General features: G+C 41.9%; 2 protein-coding genes across 4 annotated transcripts in view; one reads left to right on the top strand and one right to left on the bottom strand.

The window, feature by feature from the left end:
• Positions 1–11,934, top strand: part of LOC119723648 (serine/threonine-protein kinase 26-like) — a 40,392-nt gene extending 28,458 nt beyond the window's left edge. For all 3 annotated transcript variants that reach the window (XM_038194422.1, XM_038194421.1, XM_038194420.1), the window contains exons 3-9: positions 4,784–4,949; positions 5,109–5,266; positions 6,703–6,888; positions 7,443–7,582; positions 8,666–8,849; positions 9,622–9,746; positions 10,082–11,934. In XM_038194422.1, coding sequence (XP_038050350.1) covers positions 4,784–4,949; positions 5,109–5,266; positions 6,703–6,888; positions 7,443–7,582; positions 8,666–8,849; positions 9,622–9,746; positions 10,082–10,118 — 996 coding nt within the window. In that variant the 3' untranslated portion in view covers positions 10,119–11,934. The remainder of the gene's footprint in view (positions 1–4,783; positions 4,950–5,108; positions 5,267–6,702; positions 6,889–7,442; positions 7,583–8,665; positions 8,850–9,621; positions 9,747–10,081) is intronic.
• A 1,339-nt stretch (positions 11,935–13,273) lies between these two features.
• LOC119723647 (X-ray radiation resistance-associated protein 1-like) lies at positions 13,274–22,024 on the bottom strand. Its single transcript, XM_038194419.1, has 13 exons — positions 21,887–22,024; positions 20,806–21,014; positions 20,296–20,440; positions 20,010–20,107; positions 19,748–19,893; positions 18,723–19,036; positions 18,432–18,577; positions 18,086–18,298; positions 17,474–17,818; positions 17,096–17,297; positions 16,382–16,491; positions 15,823–15,993; positions 13,274–15,711 (listed from the first exon to the last, which is right to left on the bottom strand). Exons 1-13 carry the CDS (start codon positions 21,981–21,983, stop codon positions 15,478–15,480), a joined length of 2,430 nt encoding a protein of 809 aa, XP_038050347.1. The 5' UTR covers positions 21,984–22,024; the 3' UTR covers positions 13,274–15,477.
• Positions 22,025–22,127: the final 103 nt, after the last annotated feature.

Genomic DNA, 22,127 nt, shown 5'->3' with positions numbered 1-22,127 from the left:
GCAATCTATCTTGAACAGCTTGGCAGTGATGTTAAAGTGGCATTTGCGACCTTTTAGAAAGAGTCAATTTGACATTTTAGGTGTATAAATAGCAGACAGTTTGATTGTAGGCACTGAGCTTATGTTACTGGTTTCTGTACTTTACTCGGACCCCTCCCTGCCATTGCAGATCCTTTAGGGTTCACCATCACTCAGGAAATACTGGAGCCCTTCCCCACCTCCTGAAAGATTTTAAATGGTGTGTGTTTATGGTGTACATGTAAATCAAGGACACACCCGTGCAACATCATCGATGAATTGATGACAGGAACCAAATCGAGGACGACCTCGATTAGAAAATGTGTACAGAACTAATGACAGCTGTTGCGAAAAAGAGTTTTTAAACAAAGGAAAACGGAAGAGGAACAATAGAAAATCCTCGATTTACACCATAAACAAACCTGGGTGTCTGGGAAGTGTTTAAGAAAGTCCGAGCAAACACCCCAGGGATAGTAATGTTTAACTTCATCTGAGTCTCCAAGGCACACAGAATAACCCAGATGTTCATTTCTCCCTTTTATTCAAACCAAAACAATTTAAGTTGAATGTACTCGTCTCAGTTTACACAGTTCAACAAACACACGCATCTTCGTAAACACCAGCAATCGTGGACCCCCTAATTGTCCCTAATCCTCATTCCTTTGTTTGTACTTTTAACTTTTTAGCAACAGCTCTCATTGGTTTTGTACATGAATTTCAGTCATGGACGTTCTGTCAATCGTGGACGTATTGTTTGTGCCCTAACCCTTTTGTCCTAGGTCCACAATTGCCGGTGTCGACATGTACTCACACAAACATGTGCACTCTTTGAGTTTGAACTTGAACATCCATACTAGTGCACTAGGTCACTGAACTGTTCTCAAGTCATGCTGGCCGACAAGTCATTCAATCCGCCTGCCCTTGTCATATGAAACATTCCCAGAAAGAGGATATGGGATGAGCACCAGTATAATAACGGACCACACCCAATGACTCCCCCCCCCCCTCCCTCCCCCCCCCCCCCCAACACTCACAGAAGATGACATCATGCATTTTGATCCTGATATTGAATCCGAGAGCGAGCAACCTTCTTGACGATTAAATCATTGTATTTTCCTTTTTTCTCTTTTTCCCTCATGTACTGACTGTGACACATCCATAGGATTGGCACATGTGTAAAAGCAAAAGGGCTGAATCAGACTCTGTAGTTGAAAGCATAGGGAATATTTATACACATGTACGCACATACTGAAATTTATATCCTTGTGGAGACATTTCTTTGTTCTCGTGTAGTAAAGTTTTCGAGTTTGAAAGTGTAGTTTCAAAATGCTCTTATTTAACCAGAATTAATTTCCTTGGCTGAAATTCGGACTTACATGTAAGATCCCTTTTCTAAAACTCTACCATTTGCGACGACCAACATACCTTGGAAATTCCTAGTTTTTGAGTAAAATCCATATATCTATTTCGTGAAAACCTTGTGGAGACGTACAATCTTTTGTTCTCTATTGTGTGCATGTCTCCAGAGGGCACGGTGTATCAGATCTGTTCAGTTTTGAGACAATGATTAGTGTGTGATATATTTTATATAGATGATATTTTTGTGTTTCAATAATATATCAAGAATTCAGACTGAAACATTCTCCTCAAGTTTGTTCCCCCTCTCCCCATCCCCCCCCCCCCATTCAGACTGTCGTTCGAGAGTCATGCCAAACCAAGTAAACTAGGAGTGACCTGAGTCGACCCAAATAGATTTTTAGTTTCAGACAGGCGAACTTAATACACGGGAAATGCATATACTGACTTGGAAAACATGATCTTAGCAAGATACACTAGTATTTAAGCACTGCTTCTCAATCAACTTCTGACAGATAATGATTAGCGATCAGACGCAACTCAGACAGATGGGATTAGTGATTCAGTAGGGGTCGTAATCCCAGATGTCAAAATGCATATCCTGCAACATGCATTAACTGCAGGTCTGCACCCCTAACATCCCCCCTCCAACTCCCCCTCCAAACGTCTGTCCAAAAGGGGGACTGGGGGATTGCGTGGGCACAGTGTGAATCTCATCCCAGGAATGCTCAAGCATTAGGCACTTGCCAATTCCTCAGAAATGCTGAAAAGTGGTAATTTATCAAATGTAAACAGACAAATTTGTAATTACTTGTAAACTGTAATAAAATTAAATAGTTTCCAACAAAGAAGCAATATGAACATTGTCGTACAAAGAAGCAATATGAATGATTCACAAAAAGTACATTTAAATTCTAATAATCGCTCAAATATTTGAATATTATGGAAAAAAAATAGCAGCTTCATCAGCCTCTAGGAAATACAAATGAAAGTCAAAAGAAAATAGAAAACGAGTATTCTAATACAGGTCCGTACGCTGGGGGAGGGGGGAGGGGGAGGGGGGTTCGCAAGCCTCACTAGTATACACTACCACCCTACAAAGTTTCAAATATATGAGTATCCAAATGAATTTTATCTGACATGCCTGACAAAAAGGTCCACAAGTGTGCACATGTACAATGATAGTGATAGCCTACACTTTCATTCTAAACATGTAGTGTTATTAACCTCCACATGAAAATGTATACTGTACATGTACATGTGCATCAGTTTCGAAAGTTTTCCTTACGTTGACCTCGAGTAGGTGCTAATAAATATTGAACAAGTTATATCATCATTTCCTGGGAGGGTCGAGGAATAACTGACATTGTTTGATAGAGATAGAGAAGGGGTTGGGACTGTGCACTGGCCTGTTTATCGTGTACACCCACATGAATGGAAAGCATTGTGTGCAGAGAACAATGCAAGGCAAAACACAATCCGGTATTGAGAATGAAAACAGTTGAACCATTGATCATACATGTACAGATAGTGTGTACTAAAAATATGTGCAGCTATTCATATGCATGCATGCACACTCGGGGTATTTTTGTGGTCTGTTCTCTGAAGTCAAATTGGTCAGAGCATGTCCAAATATGCTGAACATGTACCAGTACTGTACACCCACATCTTTATTTTACAGTGAATATCCGTGTCACAACCTTATTTGTTTGGGTCAGAATTTCACAAATTATTCATTTGGCAAATGAATTGTACATTTAAAATAACAGTGAATGATGGGTGTGCAATTTGGGTGTTTTTATTTTTCTTATTAGAATACGGTGGGAGCGGGTGCTCGAGGATGTCCAATGATTTTGTTACTTTTGAACTTTTACCGTTACCACTTCGTTCACTGTTCACATGAACTGAAATCTATCGTGCCCAAATCTCACACACATGCTCGTTGTACGAGATCTGCCACAAATTCTTTAAAAAAAAAAAGCAGACATACCGGTACCGGTACATGGAAATGGCTGAGATGTATGTACCGGGTAAGTCAATTTTATTCAAACCTTCCTCGATTCCGTAGGCACATTCTTTAATACCGGCCCAGGTTCACAAAATAATACTGACTCCCAGTAAATTGGATAGGACAGTATTTGATTATATTGGCCTGTCTGTATGACCAGGCACTACCTCTATAACGCACAGGTACAATGTACATGTACAGGGAACAGCAGGCGGCAGACCTGTGCATGCCGTAATTCAATTTTCATTGATTTTTTTTTTGCTAGTGGCTGTAATTTTTAAGTGACCCGAGGTGAACTTCAGACCGATTCAAGAATCACAACACAGCTGGGAGTTGGCAAAAACAGAGGTCACCCAGAATTTAAAAAGAAAAAAAAAAACGTAAAGAAATTAGTTAAAAAGCTGTATGGTCAAGTGTGCAAGATTACCATCAAGATTTAGTTTTGATGATGAGTCATATTTTTGCTGTGGAACGGCACGTTGTATAGTGTTCCTGTACGTCAAAGGATGGATTGCGTTAACATTAATTTTATTTCCTATTAAAATCGTGCAGGATGTACACGAACATTAACATTCACAGTGTAATACTATGTATTTTTACACCTGCTGCTGCTGCAGCAGTTACATCATTTGCCAATTTAAATGTATACATGTACATGTAGCAATTCGGTGTACATGTATAATAGCACGTGTACAATGTACATGTACACAAGTGTGTGTATTTGTATTTATATTTTATCAGTTAATTATAAAACAAATGTGCATTTCAAATTCTACAGAAATTTATGGCAATGAAAGACAGCGCACTCCATTCATAAAAAATACCTACAGTTATTTTTCAAATTCTCTAATGTAAAATTACCTGCGATACCATTTTTTTCATTTGACATTTAAGAAACAAGTGATTTCATATTTTCCTTTCATATGTATTTCGCACATTTCATTTTAAAATACACGTGTGTATGTATGCGTATGTGCATACATGTGACTACTTTCTTTCTTTTGTTTCTTTTTTAAACGACCAGTGCACTTTTGATAAATGTGTCTTACATAACATCTTACATAAATGTACCCGTAACTCACCAAGGACAAAAGCCTTGATGCCTTCTTCAAGAGTTGTTTTGTTGGAGAAGCCCAGTATATAAATATTGATGTGCATATTTGCTTGCTGTTCTTTTACCTCAGGGGAGTAGCTGAAAAAGGTTTATTAAAACTGGTTTTTACTTGCAGTATTTCCACAAGTACCCGGTACCATAACAAAATAATGATTTTTTTCCCTCAGTATTTGGTACTGGAAATGCGTTTTCTGTTCTTTTAATTTGTTGTTCCGTAACCATCCAATAACGTCAAGAACACTCTGTGTGATTATTATCAATGTTATTTGGCTGTTCTTGTACCACAGGGTAGCAAGCTATGGATCATTATGGAGTACCTCGGCGGGGGATCGGCCCTGGATCTCCTCAAAGCAGGCAAGATGGATGAAGTCTTCATCGCGACGATACTCAGAGAAATACTCTTAGGTTTGCAGTATCTGCACATGGAAAGAATGCTTCACAGAGATATTAAAGGTACAGTTATTATTATTATTATTTTTTTTTTTATTTTTTTTTTTAAGGTGGGGGAAGTAGCAGAATAATGGTAACCATGGCATTATATGCGTGATGTCGTTTTGGAGTGATTTTTAATTTTCATGCAATTTTTGTTTTCTTGTTTTTTGTTGTTAACAGCTGCAAACGTTTTACTGTCGGAAAACGGCGATGTAAAGTTGGCGGATTTCGGTGTCGCAGGACAACTGACAGACACGCAAATGAAAAGGAACACATTCGTCGGGACGCCATTTTGGATGGCACCTGAGGTCATAAAGCAATCGGCCTATGACGCAAAGGTAACAATTAGTTCGGCTTGGGATGACTCTCAACTTGTTTTTGGTTCCTCTTGTGTGCCTTGTGGTTCCTTCTTTAAGAATACGCCACCTAAAACGAGGCCTTCCTTATACTGGGAACAGGCTAGGAATATCATAATTAATGCTAAGAACCAGGAAAGTGTCCAAGTTCTAAAGTTTCTGGAGGGATTTAAAGTTTGTTGGGAAGGGGTACTGTACTTCTAGAAGTGTGGTCACAGTACCGGTATGTGTAGCCCACTCCCAAATGGCATTTAATTTGACGAAAGCCAGCACTGTTGTCACAGAAACCACTGACATTTGCAAAGGGTGAGGTAACCAGCAGCTGTTACCTAATTGTCACTCCTTTCCCCTAATTGTCACTCCTTTCCCCTTACCTCTCGATTCACTATTAGTTACTCCAATTATGCAAACCCCCCCCCCCCACTACTAAGCCCCCCCCCCCCTCCATTCAGTGTTTCCACAGAAACCACTGGATGCATTATCCAACATTTTCAAAGTGGGCGGGGGGCCACTGGCACCTGTTGTCTAATTGTCGCCCCTTTCCCCGTTTCCTCTCCATTCAACCACAAGATCCAGGGTTCCAGGATCCCTTCCCCACCCTTGCCTCCCAGTTTACCTCCCTCCCAATCTTGAGCCCGCATTATCCCGCTGGGTTCCCCGCCCTTCCGTTGCCAGCCTGATCTGTCAGTCTGGATTATCAGTGCGAGCTGCCCCAAGACTACAAACCCAGTGACGCATCCCAACAACTTTTTTTTATATTTCCTCTTTTCTTGTGGTTGTCAGGATTCTCGATTGTCTGAGAGAAGACAAACCAGCCCCCCTTTAAATGCGTCATAGTTGATCCCTTTTTAATTTGTGGGATTCCGGGGAGACTTAATCACAACGTACTCAGTGTAATAGAAAGTGCCTTGCTCTCAGACTCTCAGATAGGAATCCAATAGTAGCTTCCGTAGCGGGCCGTGGAACTTGCTTAACCCGACCTCGAAAGTTAACGACAATTGAACGGACCAAGATTGATGTGCTGGCTTTGAAAAAAAAAAATGAATCACAACAATTTTTTGGGGAGGTGGGGGATTATATAAAGCTACGCATAACCTTGTAATTTTGAGAACGGTTTGTAAACTGGAACCCGTCCAAACCGCAGATAATGTCAATTGTAGATCATGAAGAAATGATTCACCAAAAAGGGGGAAGTTACTAGTTGAGTGAAACTTTATTTCTGTCCTCGAAACCAAGTACAATCCAAAGGGGGATTATTGTGGTAGAGCAGTCAGCATCACTTAATGCAAATATTTCACAAAATTTAACATTTTTAAATAAACCACAAGTGAAAAAGACAATGCGTGCTCTTTTTAAATTCAGTGAACGTTTATATTTTCGGCTGATTTTAAAAAAAAAATTGTGTAAATGTATTTCAGGCCGACATCTGGTCGTTGGGCATCACGGCGATCGAGTTAGCCAAGGGGGAGCCACCTCACTCGGACCTTCACCCCATGAGAGTGCTGTTCTTGATCCCCAAGAGCAATCCACCCACGCTGGAGGGCAACTACAGTAAGACCTTCAAGGACTTCGTGGACGCTTGTCTCAACAAAGATCCCGCTTTTGTAAGTGTTTGAAAACTTGAGACGAAACGTGGGCATCACAGAGTAACAAACATTGGCATTTGCCCTGCTATGTTTAAGGACCATTCCCTCTGGATTTTGCCGTATGCCCCGCCTACCTTTGGTTTGTCAACTTTTTGTTACGATACTCACGACCGAATTTGTCACCTGACCCAAAACTCCTGATCTAATTCGTCAATGCATACTGTTTCATTGACAGGCAGGAAGGGTCTATCATTTCCATTTAAAGGAATGGCGTCTTTATGAAGTGTCATACACAATATGGTGAAATGAAGAAAGTCATTCAAGACACCAAGGGAATGTTCACATTCAGATGGAAAGTAGTCGTGTCACCCTGCACCATGCATGTAAGCTCTTGGCGCAGTGCAAGCACAGGGTGTCCTACACTCTAGAGCTGTAGTGAGCTCCGAGTCATTGTGGAGAGACCCTTCAAAGAAATAGAAAAATGCTCCACAAAACAATGCGGACAATATATCTCACAATTGCTGGACTCAATTTTCAAACGTTTTTTTGTTTGTTTAATGTCCCTTTTTCAGAGGCCAACAGCCAAGGAGCTGCTCAAGCACAAGTTTCTCAAGAATGCCAAGAAGACGTCGCATCTGACCGAGCTTATAGATCGGTTCAAACGGTGGAAGGCCGAAGGCAACGAGTCTGACTCGGACTCCGACTCAGACCAGTAAGTAGGAATTACGGGAAACCTCAGTAAAATTAAAAGTCAAGTCTGTCACAAGCTAATGTGGCCCATCAGGCCGGCACTTATATCCGGTTTCACTAGCATGAAACGACGGAGAATATTTCTATTCCCCCTGGATGGGATGCTAGTCCATAGCAGGTTACTCCCCAGCTAATACTGGTACCCATTTATACTCCTGGGGGGTGAGAGGCAAGTTGGGTGAAGTGACTAATTGCCCAAGGACACAACATATGACCAGCAGCTGGATTCGTATCCCTCACCCTTGACCCTCTGATCATGAGTCACGATCGGAGGGTCAGGGGAGACCTCAACCCCCCAAAAATTAAGTCCATACCCAGCAATGTGGTTGTACATCTTGTGTCCTTGAGGAGGATGCTTTGCTTCAATAGTAGGGCCAGTTTTGTGGGAGAGTTCGGGGAGACCACCGGGATTGACATTGGAAAGCATTGCCGACAAGGCCTGACGCTAAACACGAAGACGCTATGGCTATGTGCACATTTAGAATAAAATAAGTCATGCATACTTTGCCCTGTACGTTCGCAAACCAGTATACGGTGTGTCCCTTCCACGGGCTCTTGAATGTGGTTAAAAAAGCGCCCTCTCTTGTTCATGCACGGAGTCCATTGAGGTGCTTGCCAGATACTTAGGGGGGTTTTCAAAACCTTTGCTTCGTCTTCCTCTTCGGCTTTGCCTCCGACTTCTGAATTACTGAGAGGCAAACTAAACGAAACTATTCCAACTTTTGGCTTCATATCAACCAATTGAATGTTCCTGAAGCATAACAGGCACCAAAATGTAGCTGGAGTTCCAGAAGTTGGGGCCTCAAATCTCCTGAAGCCAAAGACGAAGCCAAAGCCAGTCATTTAAAAAAAGCTGTCAGTTGCTTATGGTCTTGAGTTGCTCAACAAAAGTTATTCAAGAGCCCATGCACCAGTATACGTCAAGTACGTCACATGACTCTGGCTGTTGACATATGTTAGCTTTCCAGAATATCTCAAGGCAAGCATTTGTAAACTACATCATCTAGTATGTTCACTGTTGTTTTTTTCTTCTTAACAATCGTAGTGGTGATGAAAGGTTAGGCATGCAGAATGACGACGATCCTGGCTGGAGGTTTGACACCGTCCGAGGTAACCCCAACGCCCCGCACGTCAGCAACGACGTGCACGTTGAGGAGCGGGAGGTTCCCGTCCAGCGACAACCCAAGTCAGAAGCGATCCACTCCATACTGGAGCCTCTACTTAAAAACGTAAGCATAGGGCAGTCTCAACCTTGTTCTTACCTGTGAGGTACAAAACCAAGTGTAGCACCTCACAGATTGTCAGGAGCTCAGCCACAAAGATTAAACGTTTGAGGTGAAGTACATGTACTGCACTCAGTTTGCGTGTACCTCACTTGCTCTACACTTGAGTTGCAGAACCTCACAGAATTTACAGATAAACATAAAACCTGATATGGTATAGAACCTCGCAGATTTTACCACTAGTGGTGTAAAACCTGAAAGGTTTGACTTGTGTTGTGCGGAGCCTCACAGACTTTACTTGTGCGGTGCACAACCTCAAAAAGTATACCCATGTGTTGCCAAACCTCACAGATTTGACCATTGTGGTATAAAACCTCACAGATTGTACTATGTGGTGTAAAACCTCACAGATTTTACCACTAGTGGTGTAAAACCTGAAGGATTTTTCTTGTGTTGTGCAGAGCCTCACAGACTTTACTTGTGCGGTGCACAACCTCAAAAAGTATACCCATGTGTTGCCAAACCTCACAGATTTGACCATTGTGGTGTAAAACCTCACAGATTGTACTATGTGGTGTAAAACCTCACAGATTTGACCATTGTGGTTTAAAACCTTACGGATTGTACTATGTGGTGTAAAACCTCACAGATTTTACTATGTGGTGTAAAACCTCACAGATTTTACCATGTGGTGTAGAATCGTATAGGGTTTACTTGTGCGGTGCAGAGCCTCACAGCAGATCGTATTGTTGATGATATTTGTCCATGTTATTTGCAGCTCAAGAGAAAATACGACGGTACTGCATCGATAGACCAGCTGACGAATGCATTTGATCTATCGGAGGAGTCGTTTCCCGGTATTTGTGACCGGTTAGTCCAAAAGGTTGTCACCAGAGTACGAGAGTAAGTGTTTCAGGAACAATTTCCTCTGTCATGCATTCATCGATTTCGATTTGCCTGAAGTTGGAAATATACAGAACCTCAATTGAAACATAGAAGTTAGGCGATGAAAATGCATGTTCCTTATGGTGAGGATATATGCTGTACATGTAGCCTCCATTCTTTAATATTTCCGAGTACGAGAAAGCTGAAAAACAAGCTTTTTTTTAACTGCTTCCTGTTTAAGTGCTTTTGAGGTGTACATCTGAATGTCTGTCTAGTGATATTTATACCTGCACTCACGCTGTCCCTATTTTTTTTTTACATTTCAATATCGTTTTTCTTTCTTTCCCCCACAGAAACAGCTCCCTGTCGTCAACCTCAAAATCCAAATAAAAAAAAGTACTTGCAACATTGGCACGCCATACTCTGGCAGGTGCCGCAATGACTGTAGGACAATTCTGAGAGGTGTGGCTCTCCATACATCAGCAGGCGGTACAAAAAAAGAATGTATATATAATACAAGTGCGATGGATACTAGCTGTATCTATGGACAAAATAAAACTTTATGTACACGGTTGTGGAATTACTGTGTCTGGAAACAGTAAACAAAATGATATGGCGACACTGTTCATCGGAAAAGTGTGACTGGGGCAAACTCTACGGAGAGATTCCGAGTTCAACTGAGATGATTTGTTGATTTCCTACTTTCGACGCCTTTAAGTAAAATGTGCCTCCTAACATCCACCCAGTTTGTGACGACTCTTAAGATTTAAAAAACGGAACGAAATGAAACAAGTGAGACGTGAACAAAAGCTTTCGCTGATTTCAGTTTCTGCTCCTTCTCCTGCCGAAGGAGACCATTGATTTCCTTGAGGAGTATTTGAAGGACGTCTTCATCCCATCTGTTCCTGAGATGGCACGTTTGTTACATCCGAGAACGAACTTGTGTGCGTGATTGCGTGATTATGCCCATGGCACAACATGACCGACAGAGGGCGCTGTGATGCTGGGACTACTAAAACATCATTTCATGCACAAATGTGATCTGTAGTACCTTGGAATGTTTTTAACTTTTATTTGGAGATACACTGTAGATGTTAAGTTTCAGAGATTTATCGTATTGAAAATTGAGTTGACCACCATGTGACCACCACGTGATACCATGTGACTATCGTGTGACCACCGTGTGACCCCCATGTGACCATTCAGGGCAGCAGATTTTGTTTTCCAATTGTTACTGTCGTAGAGCAGCAAAGTTACGCAACCTTAGTGGCAGCGCGGAGCCAGCACTGCAACCATCTTTGGCTTGAGCCACAGCTATTGCAGTCATTGACTACCATGACTACGGCTTCCAGTCGCATCAGGAACCTGTGTTGTTGTCCCACAGCCACAGCCATAAAATGCCCATCTCGGATCCGCTGCAGGATGAAATCTGATGAAAATAGACTGGTTCTTGGATGCCACGCCCAGCTCTGTGGTGAAAAACTGCACACACTGTGGGAACCACACCGAAAGAAGGCTGCAGTCTGACCAGACTGTATGTGATATATAAGTTGCATTTTTTTAGGGTCTTGTAAATTATTCAACAAAAAGAGTACACCTAAAATAAAATAAAAACCTGTAATAAGTCGATGTGTGCTGTATGGTAGTATTGAAGCACACGTGTATGCATACACTAATATATATTGGTATTTTTTAGAATTATTATTTTGTTTTTGGTTTACGCATATGCTTATCAACAAGTTACTCAATTTAAGGGTGGTTTGTAGTGGACATGGTGGAACTATATTTGATATCACCATTCAGTTTTTAGAGTATGATTTACGTTCAGCCTTGACTATATCAACTTTGTAGACAACGAGTAAAAATTTCAAATAAACATAACGGGGAGATTGAGAGAAATTTTTTTTTAATTGTACTCAGAGAAGACGTATTTGTATATGTATTTATTTTTTAACCATATCGCAACATGTACCAGTGTGTTCATGTGGAGACGTATTAACCCAAGATACATATCAGTTATGGTTTAAATTTTAAAAGTCAATCGGTATCCATGAAATGCAAGTGTGAGAAAAAAAATGTTAGCATATTCAGAAAATAGTTTCCAGGAATTACTCTTTGTTGTGCTGGTGAAGTCAAAAACATGTCCTGAAACAGAAACATAAATATGTGAAATATTTGGTTGTTGAATGAGTTTGCAGGCCAATTTTTTTTTTTTTTTTTTTTGCTCAGCCTTTTCCCTTGGTATTTATGTCAGGATCTTTTCTAATCAGGGGTGAGATTTGCCAAGATTTTTGCTGATTTTTCAGAATTTTTATAGAATCCGTTTGGAATTCTGGAATTGCAGAGGTTTTACTGTAAAGGTGTCGTAACTTGTATAAAAGTTCATGGAGAACACTTGAAATTGGCAGTAACCTATGCAAACACGCATTCGGTGCAAAGTCATCCTTTCAGTCCAAATCAATCGAGTGACTGTTTTTAATGGTTGAGTGCTGCCTGCCTACCGGTACATACAGCAGGATTGACTGGCTGTGACTGTTTATGTAACTTGATGCAGCTCTGCTGTGACTGCAGGTGATTGATAAGACAGCTGTGCCTACCAGCAGCCTGCTGTTGTCTGTTGACTGAATTTGACTAGTCACAGTGCTTGCTGGAAATACGATCTGACTGTTGGTGACTGGCCTGTGTATAAAGGCATGGCAGGGGAAGAGGATGATTATTTTTTTGACTGTCTGTGACTGTTCAGACAGTAAAAAGTAAAGTCTGTCACGAGCCAATAATTATGTGGCCCATCAGGCCAGCATTTATGTCCGGCATCAGTAGCATGAAATGACTGAGAATATTTCTACTCCCCCTGGATGGGATGCTAGTCCATGGCAGGTTACTCCCCAGCTAATGCCGGTACCCATTTACACTCCTAGATGGAGAGAGGCAAGAGGGATGAAGTGGCTTGCCCAAGGACAAAACAAATGGCCAGCGGCTGGATTCGAACCCCTGACCCTCTGATCAGGAGTCGCGAACCCTAACCACTAGGCCACACTCCCCACCACTCTCGCCCCTGTTGAACTCCTCAAAACTCCAACACTGCAGTTACCCACTTGCACATTGTACATGGGACATCAGGCTTCCCTGTGCGTCGTCATACTTCGTCAGAGTCGATGGCAAACGTTCAGTGTATGGCGAAATCTGTTTGTTGGCATTTCAGGCTAGAGTTAGCCTGCATGTTTTTTCATCCTCCAGAAAAATACAGGACGTGTTTATCTTTCTTGGCTTATGTCAGTACAACGTAGAAAAATGCATGCAGGTACGAGTAAAGTTAAGCAATTGCTGTTCAAAAGTCTTGTACAGTTGCGTATTTAGTTGGTTTTGTTTTCACTTTGTTTTCATTTACAATGGCATATACGTGTATGGAGTACTTGTGGTCCAATATTTTAAGATTTTCTTTCGTAGACATCTATACTAATCATAATTGTTCTTAGCTCGTTTGTTTCGTGTCAGTACGCGTTATTAATTTTTCGCCTCCCATAGGTGTATCCTTTTTGTTTTTGTGTTGGAGCAAAAATGTTCGATACCAATGGCAGCTTCTTTGACAGATGGCAGGTCACATGACTGTGGTCATGTGACTCATCAGGTGGACGCAGGGCTCCTTACGGGGTCATGTGACACGGACTGACTTCAGAGCAGCTGTAAAAAGTATGCTGGTAGCTTTTAGGTGTTTTGTGTGTTTGTTTGTTTTTTTCCATATCAATGTTGTACCAGGAACTGAAACGTGAAATTGATATTTTTTTTTTAATTTGCACAAATCTTTTTTGTAAACACTATTCATGCTCTCCAAAATGAAAAACAAAAACTAAATCACATCCAGTAGGCGGAGTTTGCTGTAGGTTTGCTAAGTTACACACTGTGATACCTATTATCAGTCTAACCTCCCCCCCCCCCCCCCACTGTCCACGCCCACTTTTTCAGTTCACGCCCACTTTTTCAGTTCCCCAACCTTTCACCAATATTGACAACTTCATCCGTGTATTTAAACCAATCACTGGACACACATGAAAATTATTACGAAAGGCTATTCAGGCACGATCCCCTAAAGTATGTCGGAAAATTGTTTTTTCTTTATCAAATAATAGTTAGGCTTTCTAGATTGATATGTATTACTATTACATTATTATTTGTTAGTGTGCACATCGCTTATTTATTACTCTTTATGCAACTACGTGGCACTTAGAATGCAAATTAGAATGTTAATACATTTTTTCCCCATGTACCAGTAGTGAATGTATTTTATGCCTGTAGAGTTTTAGTTCGTGTTACGCGTAAAAATGGGGGAGTTTTTGTTTGTTTGTTTGTTGTTTTTTTCCCTCTGCTGATGTTCAAGTTTGAAGTGGCGTTAATATACCTGGTTGAGTGTATGGTTTTCATACGCGAGCGTTTAATGCATTGTACTTGCGAGTTCATCTCCAGATTTCAAGATGCGTAGAAACCTTGTCAATGTCTTCTTTTTTTTCTGCATCATTTTTTTTAGCTGGTTGTAACAAGTGATGACACGTATTAGCAGATCTGTTGTTTAAAAAAGAATTTCTGCTTTTTCTTTCGAAGCTTACTATGAAGACGGCAGTTCTCTTTGTGTTGGTGCTGGACACAATATCCAGTATTTACGAAGACATTGGAAATTGATAGGTATGTTGGGAAAAGGGATACCTAAATATTGGTCTAGAAGAGAAATGCTGGATTTTAACTGTGATTTTATTCCTGACAAGCCAATTAAAAGCCTAGTTCAAATCTAAAAAAAAAACTGGGAAGTCCAATTTTTGTTTCTGTGATACACATGCACGATTAAAACTTAGCAGATTTTAATTAAAAGAAATATTTCTACCGAATTGTCTCACTAAATGTTCTTTGGGATTTCTTTTTTGGGAGGGGGGAGAGGAGTTGGGGTATGCTTACTTACAAATATCCCAATTATTAAGTACCTTGTGTAGATATTTTATTGATTGACACTTAATCACGTCATTATTTGTAATAAATTAAACTGACTGTTTATGTACAATAAGTTTGAAATAAAATGGTGTATATTGCATTTTTTTCCCCTTGAATTATCTCCTGTAATTGTAGGGTTTTTTTGTAAGTATTGTTAATATTTAGGTGTTTGGGATATATTAATATAATAATCACTTTGTAAATTATATTTGTAGATTTTGGTTCCAGGACTTCTCCTTTAATCAGGGAAGCAAAAAAAGGGATATGATCTATATTTTAAACTGTTGGACAGTTTTTTCTCAAACTTGATCCCCTAAAAACTTCCTCTGGTTTCGAAAAAGGTTACTTTCTTCATACCCAGGTGTTTTTTATGTGTTCTGAATATAAAACTGTAATAATAGTATTGGGGACATAATTGATGATAGGTATGAATAAACACAAGTCTTTATACGTCAAAAGTTTAACGATTACGATATTTCATTTCTTCCCGTCTGTTGCAAAATGGTGGCAAAAAAAAATAAACTGGACGCACTTGTTCCAATCAAATAATTTATTATTTCTGTACCAAAGTCATGCGGTATTTAACACTAATTTATCATGTGTAACTGAATGCACACTTTGAATATCAGATTAACTATACACCCGTACACTTCATAGTTATGTACACTTTGCAAATGATACAATCTTTGATAAACACTCTACAGTTTGTATTTATGGAAGCTGTTTTTGGATGCTTTAAAACATATGAGGTCTCTTCTTTTTTTTCATCTTATCATAACTTCACTGCACTGGCAGACTTGACTCTGGTCTTGCTCCCCGATTTGGGTCTGGCGCCCCCTTGTGTCGCCCTCTGCTCACTTAGCCCGGCGCCCTCGTGTGCCGACCTCTGCTCGTGCAGTCGATCGCCGAGTCCCTGCATGGCTTTCAGGGTTTCGGCCACGGCGTCTTGCTGACTCTGGCTGGCGTGCATGGAGCTGGCCCGCACCGCGCTGTACTTGGCCTGGATCTGAATAATAAGAAACAAAAATTGTAAAATGCACGCTTCTCTTCAAGCCTAGTCCAAAACAAGTGGATTAAAAGGAGGGTGTGGTGTAGGAGGAGGAGGGGGGTGGCTTACCTCCTGCAGGAGCTGCATGACCTCTGGGTATTCCTTCTTGAGCATCTTGCGATCTTCCAGCAACTTGCCCAGATTCACCTCCTCGATCACCAGTCGATTCTTCATCGTCTCCAGGACGTCTTCCAGTTTCTCTGCTTTGCTCTTGTGGGGTGGGCGGGGCTGAAACTTGCTCTGTTAAGATCAAATCGTGCCTTGTAAATAATTGTGTAAACAAACTTATACCCATACATGTACTTAACAGGTGCATATCTGTCTACCTTCCCAAAATCGTCAAAATGTTCTACTCCTTTTTGACTTCTCTTAAAAACACTTGCCGTTGTTCCAAAGGAATTCCACAAATCCAATGTGTAAAAGTTGATTGGCTACCTTCCCCACGCCAAAACAATTTAGAGATCCCAATGGTTGATGGAGATTTTGAGACAGTTGACAAGGTTGAAACAAGAAAACTGGTTGTGAATCTGTTCTCCATCCAGTAAGTTTAAGTCCAGTTGTCCCGATTCCAATGGTGTTTGCATATAAAGAAGGTAGCTTCTTTTTTTTTTTGGATCGTAGTTCTTACCCTCTGATACGGCTCAAACGGCTTCTGGAGTTTTTCCAGATCCACCTGGTTCTGGTACAGCGTTGGGTGTTTGAGGGCCAACCTTAGGGATCGCAGGTTGCCTTGGATATCTGTAGACAAAAGAAGAAACAAGATGATTGTTAAGGTCTCAAATCAGCATCAGCTCCTAGGATAAGGCAGACGGGATTTGTTTAAACCTCAGCTTTATCTTTGTCTTCAGATTTTACGCCTTTGATTTGATGACGCCATCTCTGTATGGGCTCTGTGCACAAGTGCCCCCTCAACGGTAAAGAAGAGAGAGGTGGGGGAAACCACTGGGACAGATATTTGAACGCATTGCCGCCCCCTTTCTGAAGCTCATGCGGAGACCCTATGGTTTTGTGCACGTTCAGAATAGACCAAGTCAAACGTACCTTGCGCTACATGCGCATGAACTAGTACGCACATGTGGTGTGTCCATTACTGGGCTCTCGAAAAGCGCCCTCTCTGTTCACGCAGAGAGCCCATTGGTCCATCTTTTGCTTTTGGAGCACACATTTATGTAAAGTCACTGCTTAGACTTACTTCATTTGGTTCGGACATTAACAGATTCTAAATAATTCTGAACTCGGGAGATGAAAAGGAAACCAGGGTCAGCTCCGAAGTTTTAAAACCCCTTCACAACATAAAAATCTGGGTTCCAAAACAGCCACTTAGGAGACTGAAAAGCTTTACCTGTAACGATTGGTTCTTCCTCCACGTCTTCAGGTGTGTCGTAGAATATCTCGTAACCTTTGAACTTTTCCGGGACGGACATGGAGTAGGCAGCGCTGTCCTTTCGCTCCATCTTCTTTGCCTTCTCTTTCTTGGGATGTTTGTCTGATTGCTGTTTCGGTGGCACTTCTTCAGGTTTTGGATCCTCTGTCTGATCATCCACCTGAGATTCAGAAAGGAAGGATGCCAAAGGTGTGGACATTTCTTCTTATTTTGTGGCGTTTTGTATTAAACCTGTTTTTTTACAAAGACTGATTTAACTGATTGTTTTTGGTTTTGGAAATCAAGGATGCAGGTTCTGATCTGGTCAAATGAAAAACGTTAATGAACTGGTTTTACCTGCGTGAGGAAGACGGGTTCATCTGCTTGTTGGATTTTCTCTTTGCCGCTGGCTGCCTGGGAGCTTGGGAAGCTCTCAGCAGTCCAGGACTTTGTCCGCGTCAACTTCTCCTCCTCCAACCCCGCCTCGTGACTCTCCCTGTTGTGAAGTGGATCAGTCTTGGGCCTGCCGTCAGGAGTGGCCGGGATTGGTGGGAGGGGACCAGAGATGGACTGCTGGGGCTTGTCCATTGCTGGAGGAGGGGTGGGATGGGATGGTGACGAGGGAAGGGCTTTGGTAGCGTGGGCGGATTCTAGCATTAACTGGAGGGGTTTCTTGGGGATTGGTGGTACAACCTCAGCAACCTGTGCATACCAGCAAAAAGTAAAAACAAAAAATGAGTTTTCATGTCTTGGTTTGCATACCTTGACAAAGTGTGTGTATAAGCCTCAAAATCAATGCTCCAAGTTTGTAATTGAGTGGTTCCAATTTCTGTATCATCTCAGCTTCTTCCAGCAACTATCCCCGCGTCCCAATTACTCGGTTGCGGCTTGCAATTACACGTGCATCCATGGAAGGAATTGAAGCTACTTCCTATAAACAGGTGTTACTGCAATTAGCCATAGCCTTACCTTTCTGTGTGGCTTGGCAGGGACCTGGATGACAGGCTTAGGTTTGTAGTCTGGTTTCCTGCGCACCATGCTGATGCCTAACCTGTCAGTCAGGTACCTCTTGAGTAACGGTGGATCCCCGCTGCTGTTGGTTGTGAGCGGATTGTCGTGGATGACGAGTTCTTTCAGCATCGGCCACGCGGCGACGGCAAGGAGGGATTCCTCATCAGTGATCTGAAAGTTAGCAAAGTTGGCACTCCTTTAATGTTGATGGTTTCCTGAAAGAAAACTGTTTAATAGGGAAAACCCTGACATTTTAGGGCTGATCTGTGGAGCGGTGACCCCAATATTGATCAGAAGCACCTACCTTATTGAAGGCAAGACTTAGATGCTCCAACTCGGGAAAAGGCGGCGGAAGATCCTGGGCAGGACTGTCATCGTGCAAGCTGCTGTTTCTTGACTCCTCTTTGATGTCCGCCAGATGCTGCTCTGATTCGACAGTGTCTCTTCGATCTTGATAGAAATTGACGGAAAAGTAATGTTGCTTGTGCTTTACACTTTGACAAGATGTTTGATATCAAGACAATGCTTTAATGACAATGCTTAAAACAATCTAAGGGAAAAAAATCTGGAGTTATTTATGCATTTTATTAATTACCTAAGTCTGCTGCAGTTATTCCTGGTGATGCAGACCCAGACCTGCTCCCACTTCGACTCTTCGCTGACCTCCTTCTAGACTTCCGCCCCGGAGTAGAGGCAGCCGATGGGGGTTCACTCTCCACTGCCACGTGCTTGCCGCTGAGTGCCTTGAGGTGCGGCACCGAGGGGATGTCGTTCTTATCCAGATTGAGTCGCTTGAGCCGCTTGAGGCCTGCCAGGCTGGCAAAGGTGGCTAGGTCCGTCAGGTGGTTGTCGTCCAGGGAGAGGAGCTCCAGGCTTGGGAAGCGGGGGATTGAGGTTTCCTTGTTGTCCCTAGAGTTGAGAGAGAGGTGGAAAAAAAATGAAGACTACAAGGTTTTTTTTCAATCATTGCTTCCTGTACGGCTTCAGGTTGAGTAGCTTTTAGGCACCCGACTATTGGAGTATTTCCAATTAATTTGGCTGTTAAATGATTCTACAGCCAGGGATGGAACTAAAGCCGGGTACACTTCAGCGCACCATCACGTGCTTCGTCTTGATGAGGCCACTTTTCAACTTCATGGTTGACATCCTGCAAAACTTATCCTCAAGTTATTCACTTATTCACCTGTCACTGAAAAAATTCCAAGTTTGGTAATCTTCGACAGCTTGAAACAGTTTGGTTCGATGACGGCCCACCCATTCCCACGATGCACTTGGTACACAGCCGAGGGGCTGACATCAACAGTAATTTGGATGTCACTGAACAAAGTACTGCAGAAGGCAGCCCTCGGCTGAGGTACCCAATTAGGAAGATCCGACTGATGTTGGGAATCCGCAAAACCCAATCTGGTATTCAGTCCGAAGTCTAAAGCAGATGCTTCACAGGCAGATTTTTACCAGGGACAGAATGTCAGAATGGGGTACCTGTGTCCTGTCTTTAGACCTCAAGCTAAAGACAGAAAGAAGACCTCATGACAAAATGCCACCCAATCTAGAATCCAATCCCAAGTTATATCAACTAACAATACTAAGACCATTAATTCAATTGCCAGTTTGACTTACTGAAGTGGCACTATATACGGCTTGGCCAGCTCCACGGGCAGCGAACGTAACTGATTCCCAGTTAGGTACAGCACCCTGAGTTTCGGAAGCAGGCCCAACGCCAGGATGTCTTCTTTGGAGAGGTTGTTGTAGGATAAATCAAGTACCTGAAAAAAAGACACAGATCATTTTCACTTGATTACAAACTTCTGTAGAAAACCTGAAATTATGTGGTAACTAAAAAAATATCTGATGTATGTTGGATCGGCAAATTGGAACTCACTTCTAAGCAGGGAAAGTCGTCCAGGTCCACACAGATTCCCCGCAAAGCGTTCAAGGGTAACTCTAACTCCCTAACTATTGGAAAGTGGTTGAAGGCCTCTGTAAGGAGTTTGAAAAAAAAGGAAAAAGTCAGTTAGTATTATTTTCAAGACTTCAACTAAATCTCTGCAAAAGACTTTTTTTTATCATTCAAACATCGCACCTGTTCATAGCACAAACTTGTTAGCTTTGAATTGATATTTTAGTCCTGATGCATCTGCTAGGGGAGGGGGATAGTTTGCACTTACCAAACGGCAAGAGGTTCTCTCCAGCATTGATGTACGCCGCATTGTCGAACAGCTGGTAATCTTCTTCCTTGACGTCCGTCAATTCTTTGCCAGTGACGTTGATGGAACAGACGTCAGAAGGGTCCTCCACGCAACAGTGCTTCAGCTGAAGAAAAAAAATCAAGTTATTTTTTTCAAATCAAAAATACGATTTTCAGAAATAAACATTGAAAATTGAGGACCTACTGTCTTGAGTATTAGTAAGTGAAGTTCATCTTGAGCCAATACTGGGGTATCAGACTAGTTGTTCATAGGCCTTCTCCACTTTCCTTGGCATAAAATTGTTTTTGTTGTCCCTAGATGGGGTGCAGGTCGATCACGGGGTACATGTACCTCCAAACTACTGCTAGTACCCATTCATACTCTCGAGTGGAGTGAGGCAAATAGAGGTGAAGCAGCTTGCCCAAGGACACATCAAATGGCAAGCACCTGGATTCAACCCCCTTTCTAATATTAGTAAGTTGTTTTTACCAGGAAGAAACCATCCATTAAGCCCGGAGTGGTAGTGTTGGCTTCAACGAAGGCGTCTGGTGAAGATGGAGGCTGCCTCCTCCGTCGTTCCTCTTTTTCTTTCTCCTTCCGTTCATGTTTCAGCTGCGAGTAGGTCTTGGGCTTTGCACACAGGACAGCCTTGAAGTGACGCCGCTGCTCAGCTTTCTGAGCCACCATCCATGCCCCGGCTACAAAAAAAAAAAAAATTGTGATTGGAGATTATGGAAATCTTAAGGCTCAAGGTCCTATTTGGCGGGCAGGGCTGCTGGTTGTCAACTACATGTACTTAGTACTGGAGTAGTGGAGTGTGCATTAAAAACTTATTCTTTTAATAAATGCACGCGATTATTATGTGGCAGGACAGTGATGACACCACTGAAATCCATAGAAAAAACGGTCAGTCACATTGCAGCCTAGCCTGCAGGGCAACAGTTTTGTTCAAAAATGTTGACGGCTGTTTCATGTCCCAGCGAAATACACCAAGGTTTAGACAAGTTTCTTGTCGCCTCCCCTTGCCGCACCGTGGGTACCAATGCGTGAGCATAGGGACTAATCAAGTATCCTACATGTAAACTGAAGCAAAACACATGCTGATCAAAGGGCTAACATTGGTCATTTGGTGACGTCAGGGGTGATTTGGCTACAGACACAAAAACAGCCGTCCAACTGTCGAAACAACAACGTTGTCCCCTCAGCCTCAGCATGCTCAGTCCCGAATTCCCTGAACATGCTGAAAATTGTTTGTGGGCTAAACAAATTTCAATTTAGAAATGTCTGATTAACAATCACTGTGTTTACAATACACAAGTGAAAAAAGCGACATTATCATGATTATACAATATGATCCCTTATCCTAGAGGCACAGCAAAATATTGATGACTGAAATCTTCAAATCTGAAATGGCAACATTGAACTTCAAAACACAGAACAACAAAACAAAACAAAAGAAAAACTGATGGTTCGAGGAGGCAGACAAAAGCAACAAAAAATGCTGCAAAACTAACAATAAAAACCATTTCAAAATTACACCATGTCAAAAATATCACGAAGAGATCCGTACCATCCTCTGATTGCCTGAAAATATTCTTTGCCGGGAAACAATTTGTGAAAAACCCGCCCGATCCGTCGTCAAGTTTCACCCCGGCTGGAACCGCCATGATGGATTTGTTTCGTCGCTAGGGGCAACCGTCATTTTGTTGACAGTCGAGTCCGGAAGTTGCCGAAGATTACCGAACAACGAAAGCTTAAAATATCCTATTTAGTTCAAACTAATACTTCTAAGCTTTGTAATAAATAAATTG

Source organism: Patiria miniata, unplaced genomic scaffold (genome assembly GCF_015706575.1).
Source record: "Patiria miniata isolate m_02_andy unplaced genomic scaffold, ASM1570657v1 HiC_scaffold_17, whole genome shotgun sequence".
NCBI lineage: Eukaryota > Metazoa > Echinodermata > Asteroidea > Valvatida > Asterinidae > Patiria > Patiria miniata.
This window is presented reverse-complemented; position numbering and strand designations above follow the sequence as displayed.

Excerpts from the sequence above, each read along its gene's own strand:
- LOC119723647 (XM_038194419.1), bottom strand. The coding sequence starts at position 21,983 with ATGGCGGTTCCAGCCGGGGTGAAACTTGACGACGGATCGGGCGGGTTT. Across the intron at positions 17,819-18,085 it reads CTGCCAAGCCACACAGAAAG|GTTGCTGAGGTTGTACCACC; the intron begins GTAAGGCTATGG and ends TGGTATGCACAG. Across the intron at positions 16,492-17,095 it reads GGAAGAACCAATCGTTACAG|ATATCCAAGGCAACCTGCGA; the intron begins GTAAAGCTTTTC and ends TTTTGTCTACAG.